A 27,441-nucleotide genomic window follows, 5' to 3' on the forward strand; every position below is an offset into this window, starting at 1 on the left:
ATTCCATTCCATGTCCTAATCCCACTGAGTGTCCTGATCCCACCATGTCCCAATCCCACTGTATCCCAATCCCACTCCATGTCCTGATCCCACTGAGTGTCCTGATCCCATCGTGTCCCAATCCTGCCATGTGCACTGATCCCATCATGTCCTGATCCCATTACATGTCCCGATCCCACTGTGTGTCCTAATCCCATTGCACATCCGAATTCCACCATGTCCCCATCCCACTGTGTCCCAATCCCATTGCATGTCCCCATCCCACTGTGTCCCAATCCCACTGTGTCCTGATCCCACCATTTTCCAATCCCACCATGTCCCAATCCCATTACATGCCCCAATCCCATTGCACATCCAAATCCCACCATATCCCGACCTTGTTCTGATGTCGTCCTGTGTCCCAATCCTGCGGTGTCCCTGTCCCCATCCCATCCCATTATCCCATCCCAAAATCCCAAAATCCCAAAATCCCATCCCATAATCCCGTCCCAAAATCCCAAAATCCCAAAATCCCAAAATCCCAAAATCCCCAAATCCCAAAATCCCATCCCATATCCCATCCCTAAATCCCCAAATCCCATCCCATCGCTAAATCCCATCCCAAAATCCCATCCCATTCCAAAATCCCCATATCCCATCCCATAATCCCACCCCAAAATCCCATCCCATCCCATATCCCATCCCATCCCAAAATCCCCAAATCCCCAAAATCCCCAAATCCCACCCCATCCCATCCCAAAATCCCATCCCAAAATCCCATCCCATTATCCCAAAATCCCCAAATCCCCAAATCCCATCCCATATCCCATCCCAATCCCACCCCACAGTCGGTCACGACACAAAGCGTCACTTTTCCCATTTTTGGGCACTTTCAGCCCATCCTGGGCACAGATTTCCCGCTCGGAAATTTCTGGAATTCTCTCCGGGAATTTCCCCCAAAACCACAGCGCTCCAGAACCTGAGAATTTTAGGATGATTTGGGAGGATTTTGGGGCAATAAAGGCTGAATGGCTCACTGGGACATCTCCTGGTGCCACTGTCACCGTGTCCCCATCCCGGCTGTCCCCACCCCCAGACCCGCAGGATGTTCGGGGGAGGCTCAGGGTCCTGCCCGGTGTCATTGTCACCGTGTCCCCATCCCGGCTGTCCCCATCCCCAGACCCGCAGGATGTTCGGGGGAGGCTCAGGGTCCTGCCCGGTGTCATTGTCACCCTGTCCCCATCCCGGCTGTCCCCATCCCGCCAGCCCCGCAGGATGCCCGGAAGCGCTCAGGGTCCTGCCCGGTGTCATTGTCACCTTGTCCCCGTCCTGCCATCCCCGTAGGATGTCCAGGGGGGCTCAGGAGGTGCCATTGTCACCCTGTCCCCTTCCCTACCCTCGCAGGGTGCCCGGAGGGGCTCAGGGTCCATCCCAGTGCCATTGTCACCTTGTCCCCATCGGCAGCCCCGCAGGATGCCCGGGGAGTTCAGGAGGTGCCAGTCCTGCCCAGTGCCACTGTCACCGTGTCCCCATCCCGGCTGTCCCCATCCCCAGCCCCACAGGGTGTCCATGGGGGGCTCAGTGTCCTTCCCAGTGCCATTGTCCCCCTGTCCCCATCCCCATCCCAGCAGGATGCCCGGGGGGGTTCAGGGAGTGCCAGTCCTGCCCAGTGCCACTGTCACCGTGTCCCCATCCCGGCTGTGCCAGGTCCTGCCCAGTGCCATTGTCACCCTGTCCCCATCGCCAGCCCCGCAGGATGCCCAGGGAGTATTCAGGGGGTGTCACTGTCACTGTGTCCCCATCCCGCCATCCCAGTAGGATGTCCGGGGGGGTTCAGGGGGTGCCATTGTCCCCCTGTCCCCATCCCCACCCCCCAGGATGCCCAGGAGGTGCCATTGTCCCCCTGTCCCCATCCCGCCAGCCCCCCAGGATGTCCAGGAGGTGCCATTGTCCCCCTGTCCCCATCCCCACAAGATGTCCAGGAGGTGCCATTGTCCCCCTGTCCCCATCCCCATCCCCGCAGGATGTCTAGGGGGGCTCAGGAGGTGCCATTGTCCCCCTGTCCCCATCCCCAGAGCCCCGCAGGATGTCCAGGAGGTTCAGGAGGTGCCATTGTCCCCCTGTCCCCATCCCCATCCCCACAGGATGTCCATGGGGGGCTCAGGAGGTGCCATTGTCCCCCTGTCCCCATCTCCAGCCCCCCAGGATGCCCAGGAGGTGCCATTGTCCCCCTGTCGCCATCCCCACCCCCCAGGATGCCCGGGGGCTCTCGGGGGTCCCGCTGTCCCCAGCCCCGCCGCTGGCTGACCCCTGGCCGGTGGCTGTTTCCTGCCCTGGCTGCTCGGTGTCCCTGGGGGACAGGGAAGTGTCTGCGGTGTCACCGCGCGGGTGGCGCTGCCGGAGCCATTCTCAGCTACCGCCGCTTCCTTTTCCTGAGCCGCGAATAAATAACGGCGTGAGTCAGCCAGCCCCCCCGGGGACACGGCGGGACCCCCGGACACCCCCGGGGACACTGAGGGACCCCCTGGACACCCCTGGGGACATTGCCAGACACCCACTGACCACCCCGGGGACACTGAGGGACCCCCTGGACACCCCCGGGGACACTGAGGGACCCCCTGGACACCCCTGGGGACACGGCGGGACCCCCTGGACACCCCTGGGGACACTGCCGGACACCCCCTGACAGCTCGCGGGGACACGGCGGGACCCCCTGGACACCTCTGGGGACACTGCCGGACACCTCCTGACCCCGGGGACACTGCCAGACACCCCCTGACCACCCCGGGGACACGGCGGGATCCCCTGGACACCCCTGGGGACACGGCGGGACCCCCCTGAGCCCTCCGGACAATGCTGGACACCTCCGGACACATCCAGGGGGCACGGCGGGACCCCCTGGACAGCCCTGAACACCCTGGGGACACTGCGGGACCCCCTGGACACCCCTGGGGACACGGCGGGACCCCCTGGACACCCCTGGGGACACCGCCGACCCCCCGGACGCTCGGGCACGGCCGGACATCCCTAGGGGACACTGCCGGACATCCCCTGACCCCTCCGGACATCCCCGGACACATCCAGGGGACACGGCGGGACCCCCCGGACACCCCCAGGGGACACTGCCGGTCCCCTGATCCCAGCCCAGATTCCCAAATGATCCCTCAATTAGCCCCCCGCACTAATTAACGCTCCCCGCGCTCAGGGCTGGACTGTGGGAATGCTGTTTTCAATTCTCCATCCCAAACATTTGTGGGGTTTTTCCCACTTCTCCACCCCAAATAATTTGTGGGGTTTTTCCCACTTTTCCATCCCAAATCATTTGTGGGAATGCTGTTCTCATTTCTCCATCCCAAACCCTTTCCATCCCAAACCCTTGTGGGGTTTTTCCACACTCCACCATCCCAAACCGTGGTGGGAATTTTGTTCCCATTTTTCCACCCCAAACCTTTGTGGGAATGCTGTTCCCACTTCTCCATCCCAAAATTTTATGGGATTTTTCCCCCTTCTCCATCCCAAATAATTGTGGGATTTCCCCCCCTTCTTCATCTCAAATCATTGTGGGATTTTTCCCACTTCTCCACCCCAAACCTTTGTGGGGCTTTCCCCACTTCTCCATCCCGAACTTTTATGGGATTTTTCCCACTTCTCCATCCCAAACTTTGTGGGATTTTCCCACTTCTCCATCCCAAACCCCTGTGGGATTTTTCCCACTTCTCCATATCAAACCTTTATGGGATTTTTCCCACTTCTCCACCCCAAACCTTTATAGGGCTTTCCCCACTTCTCCATCCCGAACTTTTACGGGATTTTTCCCACTTCTCCATCCCAAACTTTTATGGGATTTTTCCCACTTCTCAACCCCAAACTTTTATGGGATTTTTCCCACTTCATTTCAAATCAATCTGTGTTTTTTCCCACTTCTCCATCCCAAACCTTTATGGGATTTTTCCCACTTCTCCATCCCAAACCTTTATGGGATTTTTCCCACTTCTCCACCCCAAATAATTGTGGGATTTTTCCCACTTCTCCACCCCAAACCTTTATGGGATTTTTCCCACTTCATTTCAAATCAATCTGCGTTTTTCCCCACTCTTCCATCCCGAACCTTTATGGGATTTTTCCCACTCCTCCATCCCGAACCTTTATGGGATTTTTCCCACTTCTCCACCCAATCCCAAACCCCTGCGGGGCGGAGGATTCACTCCCACCCCACCCAAATTTGGGATCAGGGAATCCTGACCGCTCCACACCCCATTCCAGCCACCCCATTCCCTCCGGAAGTGCCACCCGAGCCAGGATGTCACCTCCAGCCGCTGTCCCCTCCTTTTGGGGTCAGGGGGGTCACCGGGGGATCCCCGAGGGGGACAGGAAATCTCTGCGCAGGATGTGGCCGCAGGAAAATCCAATTTTCCTGGAAAATGCTTCAAAGCGGATCCGAGGATGCCGGGAAGGCACGGCAGAGTTTGTCCCCCTCCCTGTCGCCTCCTTCCCACGGTGGCCTTGTCCCCGAGGCGCTCGGTGTCACCATCGGGGTCACCATCGGGGTCCCCTCCTGCCTTCCCGGGAATTTCCCTGGAATTCCTGGAATTCTCCTGTCGGGAATGGGAATTTCGGGGAGAGAGAAAATTCCAGGATGCAGAAATGGGGTGAAGGAATGAAATTCCATTTTTTAATTTTATCTGGAACAACAATTCCAGCAGAACCTGATAATCCGGCAGGAATATTCCCTGGAATTCCTGGAATTTCCGTGCCGGGGATGGGAATTTCGGGGAGGGAGAAAATTCCAGAGGACCGAAATAGGGTGAAGGAATGAAATCCCATTTATTTTTCCCTCTCCACTTCAGGAACAACAATCCCAGCTCCAGCAGAACTTGAAAACTCTGCGGGATCAACCCTGGAATTCCCATGCCGGGGATAGGAATTTCGGGATGGGAATTCCAGGGCACAGAAATGGGATGAAATAACAAAATCCCATTTATTTTCCCCCCTGGAACAACCATCCCAGCTCCAGCAGAACCTGAAAACTCGGCGGGATCATTGCCTGGAATTCCCATATCCCAGAGTGGGAATTTCGGGATGGGAATCTCTGGATGGGAATTTCGGGATGGGAATTTCGAGGCAGGACACAATTCCAGGGCACAGAAATGGGATGAAAGAACAAAATCCCATTTATTTTTCCCCCTAAAACAACAATCCCTGCGCCAGCAGAACCACATAACCCAGCGGGATCAACCCTGGAATTCCCACGTCTCAGAGAGGGAATTTCGGGATGGGAATTTCAAGGTGGGAATTTCGGGATGGGAATTTCGGGATGGGAAATTCGAGGCAGGACACAATTCCAGAGCACTGAAACGGGATGAAACAACAAAATCCCATTTCTTTTTCCCCCTAAAACAACAATCCCAGCGCCAGCAGAACCTGAAAACTCGGTGGAATCATTCCCTGGAATTCCCATGCCGGGGATGGGAATTTCGGGATGGGAATTTCGGGATGGGAATCTCGAGGCAGCACACAATTCCAGGGCACAGAAACGCCACGAAACAACAAAATCCCATTTATATTTTCCCCTGGAACAACAGGAGCTGTCGCCCTGCTAACCCCGGCGGGGTCAACCCTGGAATTCCCACGTCTCAGAGAGGGAATCTCGGGATGGGAATTTCAGGGTGGGAATTTCGGGATGGGAAATTCGAGGCAGGACACAATTCCAGGGCACTGAAACGGGATGAAACAACAAAATCCCATTTCTTTTTCCCCCTGGAACAACAATCCCAGCTCCAGCAGAACCTGAAAACTCGGTGGAATCATTCCCTGGAATTCCCATGCCGGGTGGGTTGGGTGGGTTGGGGTTCCAGGGCACGAAATGGGATGAAAGAACAAAATCCCATTTTTTTCCCCTGGAACAACAGGAGCTGTGCCCTGTAACCGGGGTCACCCTGGAATTCCCAGTCGGGGATGGGAATTTCGGGATGGGAATCTCGGGATGGGAATCTCGGCATGGGAATTTCGAGGCAGCACACAATTCCAGGGCACCGAAACGCGACGAAACAACAAAATCCCATCTATTTTTCCCCTGGAACAACAGGAGCTGTGCCCTGCTAACCCCGGCGGCTCCTCGGGAGCATCCGGCCGGGCAGGAAGGAGCCCCGGCGGGAGGAAATATTAAATCCCGGGCGATAAACACCGCGCGGCGGGCAGCTCCGCCCCGCCGGGCTCCCCTTGAAAATCGGGAGATTTCAACCCCACAACTTCCAGAAACTCTTCTGGGAAGGGAGGATGGAAAAAAGCAGCTTCGCCATGGCCAAATTCGGCCTGGAGCCCAAGGAATCCATCCCGAAACGCGACTGCGGCTTTTACCTGAAATACATCTTCCTCTTCACCTCGCTGATCCAGTTCCTCATCATCCTCGGGCTCGTGCTGTTCATGGTGTACGGGAACGCGCAGGGTGGCACCGACAGCCACCTGAGGGTGCTGGAGGAGCAGGTGCAGAGCCACTACCGCCGCCTTGTCGCCCTGAGTGCCACCAACGGCAACCTGAGCCGGGCGCTCAACGCCACCGCCAAGGACAGGGACAAGCTGCAGGACGCGGTGCTGAAGGTGCAGAAGGAGCTGGCGAAGTGTAACAGCAGCCAGGCCAGCGCCGGAGGGCCGCAGGTGACAGGGGACAGGGGACAGGGGTGGCAGGGGTGGCGCTGGTGTCGCCTCCCGGGGGTGGCGTTGGTGTCGCCTGATGTCGCCTCCCGGGATTTGGAGAGAGGGCTGGCAGGGCACGGGGGTGACGCTGATGTCCCCTCCCGGGATTTGGGGATGAGGACAGGGGGGTGGCAGGGCTTGGGGGTGACACTGGTGTCGCGTCCCGGGGGTGGCAGGGCTTGGGGGTGATGCTGATGTCGCCTCCCTGGGGTGGCGGGGCTTGGGGGTGGCGTTGGTGTCGCCTGATGTCGCCTCCCGGGATTGGGGGATTTGGGGATTTTGGAGGCGATGCTCATGTCCCCTCCTGTCCTCTCCAGAGATTTGGGGTGGGATGGGGCAGGGGACAGGGGTGGCAGGGGCTGGGGTGGCGCTGGTGTCGCCTCCCGGGGGTGGCAGGGCTTGGGGGTGGCGCTGGTGTCGCCTGATGTCGCCTCCAGGGATTTGGGGATGAGGGCAGGGGGGTGGCAGAGCCTGGGGGTGACACTGGTGTCGCCTCCCGGGGGTGGCAGGGCTTGGGGGTGACACTGGTGTCGCCTGATGTCGCCTCCCGGGATTGGGGGATTTGGGGATGAGGGCAGGGGGGTGGCAGAGCCTGGTGGCGATGGTGATGTCCCCTGATGTCCCCTCCCGGGATTTGGGGTGCGATGGGACAGGGACAGGGGTGGCAGGGACTGGGGGTGACGCTGGCGTCGCCTGATGTCGCCTGGCGGGATTTGGGTGGCAGGGAGGAGGGGATGGGTGTGGCAGGGCCGGGGGTGACGCTGGTGTCGCCTTCCGGGGGTGGCAGAGTCCGGGGGTGACGCTGGTGTCGCCTCTCGGGGTTTGGGGTGGCAGGGGGGTGGCAGAGCCTGGGGGTGACGCTGATGTCCCCTAATGTCCCCTCAAGGGGGTGGCAGGGATAGGGACAGGGGGGTGGCAGAGCCTGCGGGTGACGCTGATGTCCCCTGCTGTCCCCTGGGGTCTCAGCCCCGATGTCCCCAACGCGTTGGCCAAGGGGGTTCAGCTCTCGGAGCCATTGTCCTCTTCCTCTTCTTCCTCCTCTTCCTCGAGGTCTTTTTTTGGGATATTCTGACCTTCCTCCTCCTCTTCCTCATCCTCATTTTTCCTCCTCATCCTCGAGGTGCTTTTGGGACTTTCTGACCTTCTTCTTCCTCCTCGAAATGTTTTTGGGATGTTCTGACCTTCCTCGTCCTCCTCTTCTTCCTCATCCTCGAGGTCTTTTTTTGGATATTCTGACCTTCCTCCTCTTCTTCCTCATCCTCGTTTCTCCTTCTCCTCCTCTTCCTCACCCTCGAAGTGTTTTTGGGATGTCCCGACCTTCCTCTTCCTCCTCGAGGTGTTTTTGGGATGTTCTGACCTTCCTCTTCCTCCTCCTTCTTCCTCCTCATCCTCCTCTTCCTCTTCCCCACCCTCGGAGCTCTCCGTGTCGCTGAGGGGTGTTTGTTTTTGGGGTGGTTTGGGGTGGTTTTGGGGCGTTCTTAGGACATTTTGGGAGTGGTTTTGGGATGGTTTTTGGGGTTGGTTTTGGGGTGTTTCTTGGGTGGTTTTGAGGCATTTTGGGGTGGTTTTGGGATGTTTTTTGGGGTGTTTCTGGGGTGGTTTTGGGGCATTCTTGGGGCATTTTGGGGGTGTTTTGGGGTGTTTTTGGGATGGTTTTTGGGGTTGGTTTTTGGGGTGTTTCTTGGGGTGGTTTTGGGGCATTTTGGGGTGGTTTTGGGATGGTTTTGGGATGGTTTTTGGGGTGTTTTTGGGGCATTCTTGGGGCATTTTGGGGCGTTCTTGGGATGGTTTTGGGGTTGGTTTTGGGGTGTTTCTTGGGGTGGTTTTGGGGTGGTTTTGGGATGGTTTTGGGGTGTTTCTGGGGTGATTTTGGGGCATTTGGGGGTGTTTTTGGGATGGTTTTTGGGGTGTTTCTTGGGGTGGTTTTGGGGCATTTTGGGGTGTTTTTGGGATGGTTTTGGGATGGTTTTTGGGGTGTTTCTTGGGGTGTCTTTGGGGCATTCTTTGGGCATTTCTGGGGTGTTCTAGGGGATATCTTGGGGTGTTTTTGGGGGTGTTTTTGGGGTAGTTTTGGGGCTGCTTTTGGGGTGGTTTTGGGACCGTTTCTGGGGCCGTTTTGGGGATGTTTCTGGGGTAGTTTTGGGGCGTTTCGTGATGCTTTTGGGGCGTTCTTCGGGCCTTTTGGGGGTGTTTTTTGGGGGCGTTTTTGGGGTGTTTCTGAGGTGTTTCTAGGGTGTTCCTGGGTTGGTTTTTGGGGGTGTTTTTGGGGCATTCTGGGGGATGTTTTTAGGGTGTTTTTGGGATGTTTTCGGGGTGTTTCTGTGGTGTTTTTCGGAGTGTTTTTGGAGGTGTTTTGGGTGGTTTTGGGGTAGTTTTGGGGTTACTTTTGGGCACTTTCTTGGGGTGTTTTTGGGGCATTCTGGGGGGTGCTTTTAGGGTGTTTTTGGGATGTTTTCGGGGTGCTCTGACCCTGGTTCTCCTCCTCTCCCCAGCTGCAGGAGCTCGTGTTGCTGCAGGTCAGGCTGGCCGAGTGCCGCATGACCACCACCCTCATCAACACCTCCTGCACCGGTGAGAGACCCCAAAAAACCAAAAAAAAACCCAAAAAACAAACCCAAAAAACAACCCCCGCAAAAAAACCCCCCCAAACCCCCCAGAAACATCAAAAAAAACCCCAAAAAAACCCAAAAAACCCAAAAAACAAACCAAAAAAACAAACCCAAAAAACAAATCCAAAAAAACCCCAAAAACCAAACCCAAAAACAACCCCCAAACCCCCAGAAACATAAAAAAACCCCTAAAAAAACCAAAAAACCCAAAAACCCCAAACCCCAAAAAACAAAAAACACCCCCAAAACCCCAAAAACTAAAAAACCCAAAATCCCCAAAAACCCCCAAAATAAAAAACCCCCAAAACCCCAAAAAACCAAAAAAACCAAAACCCCAAAAACCACACAAAAAAACAAAACAAAAAACCCCCAAAACCCTAAAACAAACCCCAAAAACCCCAAAAACCCCAAAAAACCTCAAAAAACCCAAAAACCCCAAAAACCCCCAAACCCCAAAAACCCCAAAAACCCAAAACCCAAACCCCAAAAACCCCAAAAAAACCCCAAAAACCCCAAAACCCCAAAACCTCAAAAACCCAAACCACAAAAACCCCAAACCCCAAAAACCTCAAAAACCCCCACAAAATCCCCAAACCCTGGGACACCCAGCACCCCCTGGGCACCCATTTCCACCCTCCTGGGGACCCCAGCGCCCTTTAAGGACCCCCAGCTAATCCCCCAGCACCCCCTAATCACCCCCAGCACCCCCTAATCACCCCCACCCCTCCTAAACCCCCCTTTAAGGACCCCCAGCACCCCCTGAAGACCCTCAGGACCCTCTCCCCATCTCCCTGGAGACCCCCAGTTCTCCCTCCTCACCCTTTCAGGACCCCCAGCATCTCCTTCCCATCCCTTTGAAGACCCCCAGCACCCCCTCCTCACCCTCCTGGGGACCCTCAGCACCCCCTAATCACCCTCAGCGCCCCCTCCCCACCCTTTCAGGACCCCCAGCACCTCCTCCTCACCCCTTGAAGACCCCCAGCACCCCCTGAAGACCCTCAGGACCCTCTCCCCATCTTCCTGGAGACCCTCAGGATATCCTCCCCACCCCCTAAGGACCCCCAGAACCTCCCCTCACTCCCTTGGGGACCCCCAGCACTCCCTCCCCACCCTCCTGGGGACCCCCAATACCTCCTGAAGACCCCCAGGACTCTCTCCCCACCCTTTCAGGACCCCCAGCACCACCTAAGGACCCTCAGCATCCCCTAATCACCCCTTTGAGGACCCCCAGCACCCCCTGAAGACCCCCAGGACCCTCTCCCCACCCTCTGAGGACCCTCAGCACCTCCTCCCCACCGTTTGAAGACCCCCAGAACCCCCTGAAGACCTTCAGGACCCTCTCCCCATCTTCCTGGAGACCCTCAGCACCCCTAATCACCCCCAGCGCCCCTTCCCCACCCCTTGAAGACCCCCAGCACCCCCTGAAGACCCCCAGGACTCTCTCCCCACCCTCCTGGGGACCCCCAGCACCACCTAAGGACCCTCAGCATCCCCTAATCACCCCTGTGAGGACCCCCAGAACCCCCTGAAGACCCCCAGGACCCTCTCCCCACCCTCTGAGGACCCTCAGCACCTCCTTCCTGACTCTCTGGAGACCCCCAGTGCCCCTTGAAGACCCTCAGCGCCCCCTACCCACCCTTTCAGGACCCCCAGCACCTCCTCCCCACCTTTTGAAGACCTCCAGAACCCCCTGAAGACCCTCAGGACCCTCTCCCCATCTTCCTGGAGACCCCCAGCACCCCCTAATCACCCCTTGAAGACCCCCAGAGCCCCCTGAAGACCCTCAGCACCCCTTCCTACCCTCCTGGGGACCCCAAATACCTCCCGAAGACCCTCAGCACCCCTTGAAGACCCCCAGCACCCCTTAATCACCCCAGTGCCCCCTCTCCACCCCTTGAAGACCCCCAGCGCCCCCTCTCCACCCTCCTGGGGACCCCAAATACCTCCTGAAGACCCCAGCACCCTAGAGACCCCAGGGACCCCAGCACTAGAAGACCCCCAGCGCCCCCTCCCCACCCGCCTGAGGACCCTCAACCCACCCCTTGGGTACCCCAGTGCCCTGCCCCAGACCGAAATGTCACCCCAACCCACCGTGTGACACCCGGGGTGACCCCAAACCCCAAACATGTTCCCCCCAAAAGCCGAGAAGATCCAACTGCAGAGCAAGCTGGACCAGACCACCTCCTCCCAAAAATCCCTGGAGGAAACCTCCCGAAAAACCGAGGCCACCCTGGCCAAAGCCACCCAGGAGAGGGACAGATGCCAGCAGGACCTGCAGAGCGCCAAGGCAGAGCTGGACATCAGCCGCACCGAGCTGAACCTGCAGCGCCACGAGTGCCGCGCCATCAAGGGCGACATCGGCGACAAATTCCAGCGGCTGGCCGAGCTGGCTAAGCAGTCGCGCTGCGGCGACATCGAGGACGAGGTGCGACAGATACGGAGCGGCACGGAGGGGCTTTTCCGGTGGCAGCAGGACAGGGAGTCGCGGTACCTGCGGAAGGATTCGTGCGAGCTGAGCGTGCAGCAGTGTCACCTGAACTGCTCGAGGGAGATGCAGGAGCTGGAGAGGAGAATCCGGGCGGCCGAGAGGAAGGAGAAGGAGGAGAAGGAGGAGAGGGAGAGGATGGAGGAGATGAGGGGGAAGAGGGAGAGGGAGGTGGAGGAGAGGAGGAGAGAGGCGGCGGCGCTGGTGGAGATGTTGAGGGAGCAGCTGAGGGTGTGCATGGGAGCTAAGGTGAGTGGGGGACACGGGGGCATGGGGATTTGGGGACATGGGGACATGGAGGGGACATGGGGGTTCCAATGGGGACTTGGAGATATGGGGACACAGGGGGATGTGGGGACTCCCATGGGGACATGAGGTATTGGGGACTCCCATGGGGACATGGGATATTGGGGACTCCCGTGGGGACATGGGGCAATGGGGACATTGGGACTCCCATGGGGACACGGGGGGATGTGGGGACATGGGGACATGGAGGGGACATGGGGACATGGAGGGGACACGGGGACATGGAGGGGACATGGGGATTCCAACGGGGACTTGGAGATATGGGGTCACGGGGGGATGTGGGGACACAGGGACTCCTATGGGGACATGGGGACACAGGGGGATGTGAGGACATGGGGACTTGGGGACTCCCACAGGGACAAAGGGACTTGGGGACGTGGGGATTCCCATGGGGACATGGGGACATTGGGCACTGGGGACATGGGGTATTGGGGATCTGGGGACACGGGGACTCCCATGGGGACATGGGGACACGGGAGGATGTGGGGACATGGGGATGTGGGGAGCATGGGGTGCTGGGGACATGGGGACTCCCATGGGCTCATGGGGACAGGGGGACATGGGGACTCCCTTGGGGACATGAGATACTGGGGACACCCCTGCCCGGTGCCACCCCTGCCCGGTGCCAGCCCTGCCGGGTGTCACACTGACCGCTGTCCCCCCAGCCACCCCCCCAGGACCCGCTGGGCACTCGGCTGGCGGGCAGCGCTGCCCGCTCGGGGTCATTCCCTGGCACAGCCTCGTCCTACATGGACTTCCTGAGGAACCCGTCCGTGCTGGCCACCATGGGTGAGCCATGGGGGGTCACCGTGTCCCCAGGGGGGACAATCCTATCCTAGCCCATCCCAGTCACATCCCAGTCCATCCCAACCACATCCCAGTGCATCCCAGTCCATCCCAATCCATCCTAATCCCATCCCAGTCCATCGCAATCACATCTCTGTCCATCCCAGTCCATCGCAATCCATCCCAATCCCATCCCAGTCCATCCCAATCCTGATCTATCGCAATCCATCCTAATCTCTCCACAATCCCATCCCAATCCCATTCCAATCCTGAGCCACCCCAATCCCAACCCCAATCCCAATCCCATTTCTATCCCATCCCAATCCCATCCTGACCCCATCATCCCATTCCAATCCCATCCTGATCCCATCCCAGGCTATCCCAATCCATCCCGATCCCATCCCAATCCCAATCCCAATCCCAATCCTAATCCCAGTCTCAATCCCAATCCCGATCCCAATCCCAATCCCATCCTGACCCCATCATCCCATTCCAGTCCCATCCTGATCCCATCCCAGGCTATCCCAGTCCATCCCGATCCCATCCCAATCCTGATCCAATCCCAATCCCAATCCCAATCCCAATCCCATCCCACCAGACAAGAAGAACCTGCAGGAGGTCCAGCGGATGGTGCAGCTGATGGAGGAACTCACGGCCACCCTGAAGAGCCCCAGGTGAGGGGACAGGCTGGGGACAGGGGTGGCCTGGGACCCCCTGAGGGTGGCCAGGGGTGGCAGGGACCTGATCCCACTTTTCCCACAGCGGATAGCCCCGGAGCAGCCTTGGGAACGCAGGAGCCACCAGGAAGTGCTTCCCGCGGCATGGATGGCAAACCCGCCCGGTCCATCCCAATCCCATCCTGATCCTATCCCAATCCTGATCCCAATCCCGATCCCACTCCCATCCTGATCCCGATCCCATCCTGATCCTATCCCAATCCTGATCCTGATCCCAATCCCAATCTCATCCTGATTCCGATCCCGATCCTATCCCAATCCTGATCCCAATCCCAATCCCATCCTTATCCCGATCCCATCCTGATCCTATCCTAATCCTGATCCCAATCCCAATCCCATCCTGATCCTATCCCAATCCTGATCCCAATCCTGATCCCCATCCCAATCCCATCCTGATCCCATCCCATCCCAATCCTGATCCCCATCCCATCCCAATCCATCCCAATCCCATCCTGATCCTGATCCCAACCCCATCCCAATTCCATCCCATCCCAATCCCATCCTGATCCCATCCCAGTCCACCCCAACCTACCCAAATTCATCCCAATCAATCCCAATCCCATCCCAATTCATCCCAGTCGATCTCATCCCAATCCCATCCCAATCCTGTTCTCATCCCGATCCTGATCCCATCCCACCCCAATCCCATCCCGGTCCTGATCCCATTCCTGATCCCAATCCACCCCAATCCCAGTCCTGATCCCATCCCAGTCCTGATCCCACCCCAATCCCACCCAGAAGAGCAGGAGCCGCCCAGGAAGTGCTTCCCGCAGCACGGATGGCAAACCCTGCCCGAGGGCCACCCCCCCTTGTCCCCATGTCCCCAAACCCCCCTGTGTCCCCATGTCCCCAAATCCCGTCTGTGTGTCCCCCCCGATGTATCCCGAGGGACAAAAGCCACCCCGAGTTTGGGGACAACTTGCTGCACGTGTGGCTGGAAATCCATGGGGATGGGGAGCGGGAATTGTGGGGTGAGGAATCCGTGGGGACAAGGGACAGGGTGGCCTTGTCACCAAGGATAAGGGACCCAGACAGGGACCAAGCTGTCCTTGTCCCCAAGGATGAGGGACCAGGACCTCCTTGTCCCCAAGGGTGAAGGACTGGGCTGGCCTTGTCCCCAAGGACAAGGGAACAGGATGTCCTTGTCCCCAAAGACGAGGGACTGGGATAGCCTTGTCACCAAGGAATGGAATGTCCTTGTCCCCAAGGCTGAAGGATCGGGACAGGGACCAAGCTGTCCTTGTCCCCAAGGACAAGGGCACAGGATGTCCTTGTCCCCAAGGAATGGGATGTCCTTGTCCCGAAAAATGAAGGACTGGCCTGTCCTTGTCCCCAGCCATGAAGGACCGGGCTGTTGTTGTCCCCAGAGGTGACAGACCGGGCTGTCCTTGTCCCCAGAGATAAGGGACCAGGCTGTCCTTGTCCCCAAAGATAAGGGACCAGGATGGGGACTGGGCTGTCCTTGTCCTCAGAGATGAGTGACTGGGATGTCCTTGTCCCCAAGGATCAGGAACCAGGATGTCCTTGTCCCCAAGGACGTGGGCCTGGGCTGGCCTTGTCCCCAAAGATGAGGGACTGGGTTGTCCTTGTCCCCAAGGACCGAGCTGTCCCTGTCCCCAAGGATGAAGGACTGGGGTGTCCCTGTCCCCAAGAGCTGTCCCTTGTCCCCAAGGATGAAAGACTGGGCTGTCACTGTCCCCAAGAGCTGTCCCTTGTCCCCAGAGATGAAGGACCGGGCTGTCCCTGTCCCCAAGGCTGTCCCTGTCCCTATCCCCAAGCACTGTCCCTGTCCCCAAGGCTGTCGCTGTCGCTGTCCCCACCCCCAGCCATCCATCTCGCTGTCACTCCAGGATTTAGGGTTTCGTTTCCTGTGGAAAATCCTTTTCCTGTCCCGACGGCTCTGCCAGCGCCGCGGCGCCACCGAGGGCCACCGAGTGTCCTTGTCACCTCCCATAGTGGCCTTGTCGCCGCCCAGAGTGTCCCCTGTCCCTCTGGAGTGTCCTTGTCACCGCCCAGAGTGTCCCCTGTCCGCTCCCAGTCCCCTGAGCTATCTCAGTCGTGTCCCCTGTCACCTCCGGGAGTGTCCCCTCTCCCCTCCGAAGTGTCCCCTGTCCCTCCCACAGTGTCCCTGTCCCATCTGCAGTGTCCTTGTCCCTTCCCAGAGTGTCCCTGTCCCCGCTGGATTGTCCCTTGTCCCTTCCAGAGTGTCCCTGTCCCTCCCGGAATGTCCCCTGTCCCCTCTGGAGTGTCCTTGTCACCGCTTGGAGTGTCCCTGTCCCTCTCGGAGTGTCCCCTGTGCCACTCCATGTCCATCCCGGGTGGCATTTCCCCTCTGTGTCACACGGAATGGGGACATTCCAGCTACTCCAGATCCCTGCTTGTCCCCATTGGCCAGCAAATGGGAAATGGGGCCAGGAAATGGGAAATGGGGTCTCTCCAGAGTTTTTTCATTACATTCCAGGCTGGGAATCCCAAAAAAGGTCACCAGGGAGGTGACAACACCAAAGCCACCACAGCTTAATCCCAGAGACACCACAAGTGTCCCCACGGTGTCCCCACAGTTCCTCCCTCACTTCCCAATGCAAAAATCCCTAAAAATGACAAAACCCTAAAAGTGACAAAACCCTAAAAATGACAAAACCCTAAAAATGACATCCAGGACACATCCAAGGCTGGAAATCCCAAATGAGGCCACCAAGGAGGTGACAACACCAAAGCCACCAAGGTTTAATCTCAGTGACATCGCAAATGTCCCCAACACAAAAATCCCTAAAAATGACAAAACCCTAAAAATGACATCCAGGGTTTTTCCCAAATTCTGGGCTGGGAATCCCAAAAAAGCCACCACAGAGATGACACCAAAGCCACCAAAGCCATCACAGTTTAATTTTGGTGACACCACAGTTTAATCCCAATGTCCCCACAAATGTCCCCACAGTGTCCCCACAGTGTCCCCAGTGCAAAACTCCCTAAAAATGACAAAACCCTAAAAATGACAAAACCCTAAAAATGACATCCAGGACACATCCAAGGCTGGAAATCCCAAATGAGGCCACCAAGGAGGTGACAACACCAAAGCCACCAAAGCCACCATGGTTTAATCTCAGTGACATCGCAAATGTCCCAATGCAAAAATCCCTAAAAATGACAAAACCCTAAAAATGATGTCCCAAGGACTTTTTCCCTCATTTGGGACAGGGAATCCCAAATGAGGCCACCAAGGAGGTGACAACAGCAAAGCCACCAAAGCCACCAAAGCCACAACAGTTTAATCTCAGTGTCCCCACAATGTCCCCAAAATCCCAATCACTTCCCCACACAAAAATCCCGAAACACGATGTCCAGGATGTCCTCGGCCGCCAGCTGCCCGGTGATCCTGCCCAGCTCCCGCCGTGCCACCCGCAGCCGCTCGGCTGCCACCGCCGTGTCCCCAGCGCTGTCCCCAAACCGCGCCAGTGACGCCAGGCAGGCCTCCAGGTGACGGCTGTGACGGGGTTGGGACACCAGGGGTGACCCCAAAAGGGGATCGCCGCAGCTGGAAGGGGTTTTGGGGTTAGAGGGAGGGGAATGGGGTGGGATTGGGGGGAAAATTTGGGATAAATATAAGGGATCAGCCCGAAAATTGGGATAAAGGGTTTGGGATCATCCCAAAAATTGGGATAAATATAAGGGATCATCCCAAAAACTGGGATAAAGGGTTTGGGATCAGCCCAAGAAGTGGGATAAGGGGTTGGGATAACCCCAAAAATTGGGATAAATATAAGGGATCAGCCCAAGTATTGGGATAAATCTAAGGGATCAGCCCAAATATGGGGAATAGGGTTTGGGATCACCCCAAATATTGGGATAAATATTCAGGATCACCCCAAAAATTGGGAAAAGGGGTTGGGATTGGCATCAAAAATTGGGATAAGGGTTTGGGATCACCTCAAAAATTGGGAATAGGATTTGGGATCACCCCAAACATTGGGCTAAATGTTCAGGATCACCCTAAAAAGTGGGAAAAGGGGTTGGGATTGCACCAAAAACCAGGATAAAGGTTTGGGATAACCCCAAAAATTGGGATATAGGTTTGGGATCGCCCCAGAAAGTGGGAAAAGGGGTTGGGATTGGCATCAAAAATTGGGAAAAGGGGTTGGGATCCCCCCAAAAACCCGGATAAAGGTTCAGGATCCCCCAGACTCACAGCTCCTCCAGCTGCCTCGCCAGCAGCTCCAGCAGCTCCTCCAGACCCTCAGCAGTGCGGCAGGACAGCAGGGTGACAGGGACAGCCTTGGGGACATCCCCGGGGACACCGGGGACAGCCCTGGGGACACCGGGGACAGCCCTGGGGACATCGCTGGGGACACCGGAAACAGCCTTGGGGACACAAGGGACACCAGGGACATCTTTGGGGACACTGGGGACATCAGGGACAGCCTTAGGGACACCAGGGACAGCCTTGGGGACAGCAGGGACATCCCTGGGGACACTGGAGACAGCCTTGGGGACACAAGGGACACCAAGGACATCTTTGGGGACACTGGGTTCAGCCTTGAGGACACAAGGGAAGTCCTTGGGGACACTGGGGACATCGCTGGGGATACCAGGGACATCCCTGGGGACACTGGGGACACCTTTGGGGACACCAGGGACAGCCCTGGGGACACTGGGTTCAGCCTTGGGGACACAAGGGACGTCCTTGGGGACAACAGGGACACTCTTGGGGACCCAGGTGGCACTGGGGGTGACCCCGGCAGTGTCCAGCAGGTCAGCCTTGTTGAGGACAATGACACAGGGGGTGGCCGGAGGGGGCTGCAGGGAGGTCAGCGAGGTCAGCAGGGAGTCAGGGGTGGGTGACACCGAGGTGACATCGAGGACAGCCAGGATGAGGTCAGCCTGGGAGAGTCTGGGGACATTGAATGGTTAGGGATGTGGGGAGAGAAGAAAAGTGCCTTAAAACCCTAAAAAAAATCCCACAAAATCCCTCAAGAAACCCCACAAAATCCACCCAAAAATCCCCCAAAAAATCCTACCAAAAATCCCACAAGAAACCCTTCAAAATCCCTCCCAAAATCCCACAAATCCACCCAAAAATCCCTCAAAAAATCCCACCAAAAAATCCCTCAGAACTCTCCAAAATATCCCACAAAGTCCCTCAAAAAATCCACCAAAAATCCTACAAAAAAAGATCCTACAAAAGATCCTCCCAAAACCCTCCAAAAATCCCACAAAATCCTCCAAAATCCCCCAAAATATCCTACAAAAAATCCCCCAAAACCCTCCAAAAATCCCACAAAATCGCCCAAAATATCCTAAAAAAAATCCCCCAAAACCCTCCAAAATATCCCACAAAATCCCTCAAAAAATCCCACAAAATCCCCCCCAAAATCCTACAAAATATTTTTTAAAATCCTCAAAAAAAAAACCCAAAACCCTCCAAAATATCCCAAAAATACTCCAAAATCTCCCACCAAAAATACCCCAAAATCCCCCAAATCTCAGTGGTGACACACAGGGTGACACCTCCTGGTTTGGACTGTGGGGACACCCCAAAGCCCCTCCAGATTCTGCCCCAAAACCCCCAAATTCCCCCCAATATCCTAAATTCAGCCCCAAAACCCGCCAATCTCCCCAAATTCCTCCCCAAGCCTCAAAATTCCCTCTCCAAAACCCGCAATTTCCACCCCAAAACCCCAAATTCGGCGCTATTTCCACCCCAAAATCCACCCCAAAACTCCCAAATTCCCCACCAAAACCCCCAAATTCTGCCCAATTTCCACCATAAAATCCCCCAAATTCCATCCCAAAACCCCCAAATTCCACTCAAATTCCCCTCTAAAACCCCCAAATTCCACCCCAAAACCCCCCAAACCCCCAAATCCTCCTAATTTCCACCCCAAAACCCCCAAATTTCACCCCAAAGCCCTCTAAATCCGCCCGAATTTCCCCCTCTTAACTCTCAAATTCCACTCAAATTTCACCCCAAATCACCCCAAAACCCCAAATTCCACCCCAAAACTCCCAAATTCCACCCAAATTCCCCTCAAAACCCCCAAATTCCTCCCCAAACCCCCAAATTCCACCCCAAAACCCCCTAATTCCACCCAAATTCCCCCAAGCCCCCTAATTCACCAAAATCCCAGTCTCCCCAAAACCCCCAAATTCCAAAACCCCCCAAATTCCACTCAAATTCCACCCCAAAACCCGCAAATTCCACCCAAATTCCACCCTAAAACCCCCAAACCCCAAAAACCCCCAAATTCCACCCCAAAACCCCAAAACCCTCACCGCTGCCTGGCCCGCGCCACCCCCTCTCTCTCCACAGGGTCCCCGCAGTGTCGCAGCCCCAAAACCCCCAAATTCCGCCCCAAAATCCCAAATTCCGCCCCAAAAACCTCAAATTCCGCCCCAAAAAACCTCAAATTCCGCCCCAAAAAACCTCAAATTCCGCCCCAAAAAACCTCAAATTCCGCCCCAAAAACCCCAAATTCCGCCCCAAAAACCCCAAATTCCACCCCAAAATCCCCAAATTCCGCCCCAAAAACCCCAAATTCCGCCCCAAAACCCTCACCGCTGCCTGGCCCGCGCCACCCCCTCTCTCTCCACAGGGTCCCCGCAGTGTCGCAGCCCCGCGGTGTCACTCAGCAGCACCGGGTACCCTGCGATGTCCAGCGCCACCTCCAGCACGTCCCGCGTCGTGCCGGGACACGGGGACACGATGGCCGCGGGACGGCGACCTGGGGATTTGGGGGGAATTTGGGGTTTTTGGGGTGGAATTAGGGGTTTTGGGGTGGAATTGGGGCGGAGTTTGGGGGTTTTGGGGCGGAATTTGGGAAGTTTGACGGGGAATTTGGGGGTTTTGGGGTGGAAATTGGGTGGAATTTGGGGGTTTGGGGAGAGAATTTGGGGGGAATTTGGGGGTATTGGGGAATTTGGGGGTTTTGGGGTGGAATGTGGACGTTTTGGGGTGGAATTTGAGCAGAATTTGGGGGTTTTGGGGCGGAATTTCAGTGGAATTTGGGGGTTTAGGGGGGAATTTGGGGCGCCACCTCTAGCACGTCCCGCGTGGTGCTGGGACACGGGGACACGATGGCAGCTGGACGGCGACCTGGGGATTTGGGATTTTGGGGACAATTTGGGGTGTTTCGGGCATTTTGAGGCAGAATTTGGGCACAATTTAGGTGCGATTTGAGGGTTTTGGGGAGGAATTTTCGAGGTTTTAGGGTGGGATTTGGGCACAATGTGGGGGTTTTGGGATGGAATTGGGGGTTTTGGGGTGGAATTTGGGAATTTAGGGGTTTAGAGGTGGAGTTTGGGGGTTTTGGGGTGGATTTTGGGGCGGAATTTGGGGAGTTTGATGGGGAATTTGGGGGTTTTGGGGCAGAATTTCAGCAGGATTTGGGGGTTTTGGGGGGGGATTTGGGGTTTTAGGGTGGAATTCAGACAGAATTTGGGGATTTGAGGGGGGAATTTGGGGGTTTTGGGATGGAATTTGGGGGTTTTGGGATGGAATTTGGGCACAATTTGGGGGTTTTGGGATGGATTTTGGGGTAGAACTCCAGCACGTCCCACGTGGTGCCGGGACACGGGGACACGATGGCCGCAGGACAGCGACCTGGGGATTGTCCCCAAATTTGGGGGTTTAGGGTTGGAATTTGGGGGGTTTGATGGGGAATTAGGGGGTTTTGGGACTGAATTTCAGCGGAATTTGGGGCTTTTGGCATGGAATTTGGGGGTTTAGGGGTGGAATTTGGGCACAATTTGGGGGTTTTGGGGATGGAATTTGAGTGGAATTTGGGGGTTTTGGGGTGGAATTCCAGCATGTCCTGCGTGGTGCCAGCACAGGGTGACACGATGGCAGCTGGACGGCGACCTGGGGATTTGGGATTTTGGGGACAATTTGGGGTGTTTCGGGCGTTTTGAGGCAGAATTTGGGCACAATTTGAGGGTTTTGGGGTGGAATTTGGAGAGAATTTGGGGATTTGGGGGTTTTGGGGATGGAATTTGAGTGGAATTTGGGGGTTTTGGGGTGGATTTTGGGGTGGAATTCCAGCACATCCTGCATGGTGCCAGCACAGGGTGACACGATGGCAGCTGGACGGCGACCTGAGGATTTGGGATTTTGGGGACAATTTGGGGTGTTTTGGGTGGAATTAGGGGGTTTTAGGGGCAGAATTTGGGGGTTTAATGGGGAATTTGAGGGTTTTGGGGGGGGAATTTGGGGGTTTGGGTGGAATGTCAGGGTTTGGGGGGGGAGTTGGGTGAAATTTGGGGGTTTTGGGGTGGAACTTTGGGGGGGATTTCGGAGCAGAATTTTGGGTGGAATTAGGGGATTTCAGGGCAGAATTTTGGGTGGAATTTGGGGATTTCAGGGCAGAATTTTGGGTGGAATTTGGGGATTTCAGGGCAGAATTTTGGGTGGAATTTGGGGATTTCAGGGTGGAATTTTGGGTGGAATTTCCGGATTTCAGGGCAGAATTTTGGGTGGAATTTCCGGATTTCAGGGCAGAATTTTGGGTGGAATTTGAGGATTTCAGGGCAGAATTTCAGGATTTCAGGGCAGAATTTGGGGTGGAATTTCCCAATTCTGGGTCCAAATTTTGGGTGGAATTTGGGGATTTTTGGGGATGTCTCTCTTCACTCACAGAGCAGGTTGAGCAGGCTGCTCTTGCCCACGTTGGGCTCTCCCACGATGACCACCCTGACCCCTGTCCTGAGCAGGATTTGGGCACAATTTGGGGGTTTTGGGATGGAATTTGGGTGGGATTTCAGGGTGGAATTTCCCGATTTCAGGGCAGAATTTTGGGCGGAATTTGGGGATTTCAGGGCAGAATTTGGGGATTCCGGGTCCGAATTTTGGGTGAAATTTCCGTATTTTTGGTCAGAATTTTGGGTGGAATTTTGGGATTTCAGGTCAGAATTTTGGGGGTAATTTTGGGATTTTGGGGTGGAATTTTGGGGATTTTGGGGTGGAATTTTGGGGGGAATTTGGGGATTTTTGGCTCAGAATTTTGGGGGTAATTTGGGGATTTTGGGGTGGAATTTTGGGAATTATGGGGTGGAATTTGGGGATTTTTGGGGATGTCTCTCCTGACTCACAGAGCAGGTTGAGCAGGCTGCTCTTGCCCACGTTGGGCTCTCCCACGATGACCACCCTGACCCCTGTCCTGAGCAGGATTTGGGCAGAATTTGGGGGTTTTGGGATGGAATTTGGGTGGGATTTCGGGGCAAAATTTTGGGTCGGAATTTCCGGATTTTGGGGTGGAATGTTGGGTCGGAATTTCAGGATTTCAGGTTGGAATTTTGGGTTGGAATTTCAGGATTTCAGGTTGGAATCAGGGAATTTTGGGTGGAATTTGAGCATTTCAGGGCAGAATTTTGGGGGTAATTTGGGGATTTCAGGGCAGAATTTCCGGATTCTAGGTCCGAATTTTGGGTGAAATTTCCATATTTTTGGTCAGCATTTTGGGTGGAATTTTGGGATTTCAGGTCAGAATTTTGGGGGGAATTTGGGGATTTTTGGCTCAGAATTTTGGGGGTAATTTCGGGATTTTGGGGTGGAATTTTGGGGATTTTGGGGTGAAATTTTGGGTGGAATTTGGGGATTTTTGGGGATGTCTCTCCTGACTCACAGAGCAGGTTGAGCAGGCTGCTCTTGCCCACGTTGGGCTCTCCCACGATGACCACCCTGACCCCTGTCCTGAGCAGCTCCCCACGCCGCCTGTCCCCGAGGTGACCGCGGATGTCCTGCTCCAGCGCCTGGACGGTGACAGCCACTGCGGGGACAGCCCGGTCACTGCTGTCCCCTCCCCAGATTGGGGAGAAAACCATGGGATTTGGGGAAAAAACTGCAGGATTTGGGGATAAAAACTGCAGGATTTGGGGATAAAACCTGCAGGATTTGGGGAAAAAAACGTGGGATTTGGGGGAAAAACCACGTGGGATTGGGGGAGAAAAACCACTTGGGATTTGGGGAAAAAACCTTGGGATTTTGGGGATAAAACCTTGGGATTTGGGACTAAAAACTTGGGATTTGGGGATAAAACCTGCAGGATTTGGGGAGAAAAACTGCAGGATTTGGGAAAAGACCCTGGGATTTGGGGAAAAAAACGTGGGATTTGGGGGAAAAACCACGTGGGATTGGGGGAAAAACCCTGGGATTTGGGAGAAAACCCTGGGATTTGGGAGAAAAACCACGGGATTTGGGAGAAAAACCACGGGATTTGGGAGAAAAACCACGGGATTTGGGAGAAAAACCACGGGATTTGGGAGAAAAACCACGGGATTTGGGAGAAAAACCACGGGATTTGGGAGAAAAACCACGGGATTTGGGAGAAAAACCACGGGATTTGGGGATAAAACCACGGGATTTGGGGATAAAACCACGGGATTTGGGAGAAAACCCTGGGATTTGGGGATAAAACCACGGGATTTGGGAGAAAACCCTGGGATTTGGGGATAAAACCCTGGGATTTAGGGGAAAAAAACTGCAGGATTTGGGGATAAAGGATAAAACCATGGGAATTGGGGGAAAAAATATGGGATTTGGGGGAAAAACCTCGAGATCTGGGATAAAACCCTGGGATTTGGGGAAAAAAAATCATGGGATTTGGGGAAAAAACCTTGGACATCATTATCAGAGATTTGTCATTTTTAGGTATTTTTGTCATTTTCAGGGATTTTTGCATTGTGGTGTCATTGGGGTTAAACTGTGGTGGCTTTGGGGTTGTCACCTTCCTGTCCCCACCCTGGGATTTGGGGATAAAACCTGCAGGATTTGGGGGAAAAAAACCGCAGGATTTTGGGGAAAAAAACCGCAGGATTTGGGGATAAAAACCTGCAGGATTTTGGGGATAAAAACCTGCAGGATTTTGGGGACAAAAACTGCAGGATTTTGGGGAGAAAAACTGCAGGATTTGGGGAAAACCCACTTGGGATTTGGGGACAAAACCCTGGGATTTGGGATAAAACCTTGGATATCATTATCAGGGTTTTGCCATTTTTAGGGATTTTTGCACTGGGGACACTTGTGGTGTCATTGGGGTTAAACTGTGGTGGCTTTGGCTTTGTCACCTTCCTGTCCCCACCCCGGGATTGGGGAGAAAACCACGGGATTTGGGGGAAAAACCTGGGATTTGGGGAAAAATCTTGGACATCATTATCAGAGATTTGTCATTTTTAGGGATTTGTCATTTTCAGGGATTTGTCATTTTCAGGGATTTTTGCATTGGGGTCACTTGTGGTGTCACTGGGATTAAACCATGGTGGCTTTGGGGTTGTCACCTCCCTGTCCTCACCCCGGGATTTGCGATAAAAACCTTGGGATTTGGGGAAAAACCTTGGATATCATTATTTGGGATTTGTCATTTTTAGGGATTTTTGCACTGGGGACACTGTGGGGTCATCGGGGTTAAACTGTGACAGCTTTGGTGGCTTTGGGGTTGTCACCTCCCTGTCGTCACCCTGGGATTTGGGGAAAAACCTTGGACATAATTTTTTGGGATTTGTCATTTTTAGGGATTTTTGCAGTGGGAAGTGAGGGTGACACTGTAGGGACACTGTGGGGACATTGGGATTAAACTGTGGTGTCACCAAAATTAATCTGTGATGGCTTTGGTGGCTTTGGTGTCATCTCTGTGGTGGCTGTTTTTTGGGATTCCAAGACCTGAATTTGGGAAAAAGCTCTGAATTTTTAGGGTTTTGTCATCTTTAGGGGTTTTTGCATTGGGGACACTGTGGGGACATTGGCGGTGTCACTGAGATTTAACCTTGGTGGCTTTGGTGTTGTCACCTCCTTGGTGGCTTTTTTGGGATTCCCAGCCCTGAATGTTGGAAAAATCCCTGGACATCATTTTTAGGGATTTATCATTTTTAGGGATTTCTGCACTGGGAAGTGAGGGGAGAACTGGGATTGGGGGAATAGGATTGGGGAAAATGGGATTTGGGAAATGGGATTTAGGGGAAATAATGGGATTTGGGGGAAATAAATAATGGGATTGGGGGGAAATATATAATGGGATTGGGGGGAAATAATGGGATCAGCCATAACCCTCAGGTCCCCAAATCTCCCAAATTTTGGGGGAATCCCATAGATTTTCCAGGTTGGATTTCTGGCTCACCTCGGGACAAAACCTCTTCCTCCACGTTGTCATCCTCACTGAAGTCGATGTAAGCCTCGAGGTGAGCCAGAGCCTGGGGTGGGAAAAATAAATAATAAATAAAATATAATTTAAAAAAAATAATTTAATAAAAATAAAATATAATAATATTTTCCATTGTTATATTAATATAAGTATTATAATAATACATTAAAATATATAATTTTTAAAAAATAATTATTAAATAAAATATAATAATATTTTCCATTATTATAATAATATAAGTATTACAATAATACATTAAAATATATAATTTTAAAAATAATTATTTAATAAAAATAAAATATAATATTTGCCATTATTATAATAATATAAGTATTATAATAATACATTAAAATATATAATTTTAAAAATAATTATTAAATAAAATATAATATTTTCCATTATTATAATAATATAAGTATTATAATAATACATTAAATAGAGCAGGAGTGGAGAAAAAAATAAAGTGGGGAAATAATAAAAAATAAATCATAAATAATAAATAAATAAGGCAGGAAGTGGGGGAAAAATCAAGTGGGGTGAAAATAAAGTAGGGGAGGAAAAAAGTGGGGAAGGAATCAATAAAGTAGGGAAAAAAAAAAAGTGGGGGAAAAAATGGGGGAAAAATAAAGTGGGGGGGAAAAGTGGGGAAGGTGGGTGAAGTGCTGTGACCACTCAGTGACCCCCAGGGGACACTTGTGGCTACCAGGACACACTTGGTGACCAGCAGGGGACACTCGGTGACCCCCAGGACACACTCAGTGACCCCCCAGGGGACACTCAGTGACCCCCCAGGGGGGAAAAAAGGTGGGGAAAGTGCCGCATCCCCAAAGCTGTGACCACTCAGGGACCACTAAGGGACACTCAGTGACTACCAGGGGACACTCAGTGACCACCAGGGGACGCTCAGTGACCACCAGGGGATGCCCAGTGACCACCAGGGGACGCCCAGTGACCACCAGGGGACACTTGTGGGTACCAGGGCACACTCTTTGACCACCAGCTGACACTCAATGACCACCAGCTGACACTCAATGACCACCAGGGGACACTTGTGGGTACCAGGGCACACTCTTTGACCACCAGCTGACACTCAGTGACCACCAGGGCACATTCAGTGACCCCCAGATGACACTCAATGACCACCAGGGCACATTCAGTGACCCCCAGATGACACTCAATGACCACCAGGACACATTCAATGACCACCAGGGCACACTCAATGACCACCAGATGACACTCAATGACCTCCAGGCACACTCAGTGACCCCCAGGGGACACTCGATGACCCCCAGGGGACACTCGATGACCCCCAGGGGACCCTCCATCCATCCCACCTGGGTGAGCTGGTGGCTCCAGTGGCCGTAGAGCTGGCCCAGCTGGCCGTCCAGCTGGCGGATGGCCTGGCGCCGCTGCGCCTCGGTCTGGGCGGCGATCAGATCCCGCAGCCCTTCGGCCGCCGGCAGGTCCAGCTTGCCGTGCCGGAACGCCCGGCGGGTGAACTCCCCCGGCTCGGCCGGACGCAGACCCGGGAGACGGCCTGGGGGGAAATAAAGGGGTTGGGAGGGAGTTGGGGTCACAAAGGGATGGGGAAATGGGGTTGGGGAGGGAGGTTGGGATCCCAAAAGGATGGGGGAAATGGGGTTGGGAGGAATGGGATTGGGGAGAAAAGGGATTGGGGGAAATGGGGCAGGGGAGAGTTAGAGAGGGAGGTTGGGATCCCA

At 54.6% G+C, this 27,441-nt stretch overlaps 2 protein-coding genes and 1 long non-coding RNA gene across 3 annotated transcripts; 2 read left to right on the forward strand and 1 right to left on the reverse strand.

The window, feature by feature from the left end:
- The first annotated feature begins 6,004 nt into the window (after nt 1–6,004).
- Nucleotides 6,005–13,787, forward strand: PLVAP (plasmalemma vesicle associated protein). Its single transcript, XM_085040373.1, has 6 exons — nt 6,005–6,633; nt 9,165–9,243; nt 11,423–12,015; nt 12,738–12,861; nt 13,457–13,532; nt 13,621–13,787. Exons 1-6 carry the CDS (start codon nt 6,256–6,258, stop codon nt 13,625–13,627), a joined length of 1,257 nt encoding a protein of 418 aa, XP_084896499.1. The 5' UTR covers nt 6,005–6,255; the 3' UTR covers nt 13,628–13,787.
- A 189-nt stretch (nt 13,788–13,976) lies between these two features.
- Nucleotides 13,977–14,518, forward strand: LOC146426157 (uncharacterized). Its single transcript, XR_014846223.1, has 2 exons — nt 13,977–14,111; nt 14,307–14,518. It is a non-coding gene; the product is annotated as an uncharacterized LOC146426157 (long non-coding RNA).
- Nucleotides 14,519–16,875: 2,357 nt separating this feature from the next.
- Nucleotides 16,876–27,315, reverse strand: LOC146426158 (5-taurinomethyluridine-[tRNA] synthase subunit GTPB3, mitochondrial-like; the record flags this gene model as incomplete). Its single annotated transcript, XM_085040147.1, has 7 exons — nt 16,876–17,130; nt 17,782–17,954; nt 18,003–18,483; nt 20,149–20,314; nt 23,210–23,353; nt 25,697–25,769; nt 27,055–27,315. Coding segments are annotated over 7 exons (1,527 nt in total), but the record flags the coding sequence as incomplete, so codon positions are not given.
- Between the last annotated feature and the right edge of the window lie 126 nt (nt 27,316–27,441).

Source organism: Lichenostomus cassidix, chromosome 28 (assembly GCF_008360975.1).
Source record: "Lichenostomus cassidix isolate B80296 chromosome 28, HeHo_3.0, whole genome shotgun sequence".
Classification (NCBI taxonomy): domain Eukaryota; kingdom Metazoa; phylum Chordata; class Aves; order Passeriformes; family Meliphagidae; genus Lichenostomus; species Lichenostomus cassidix.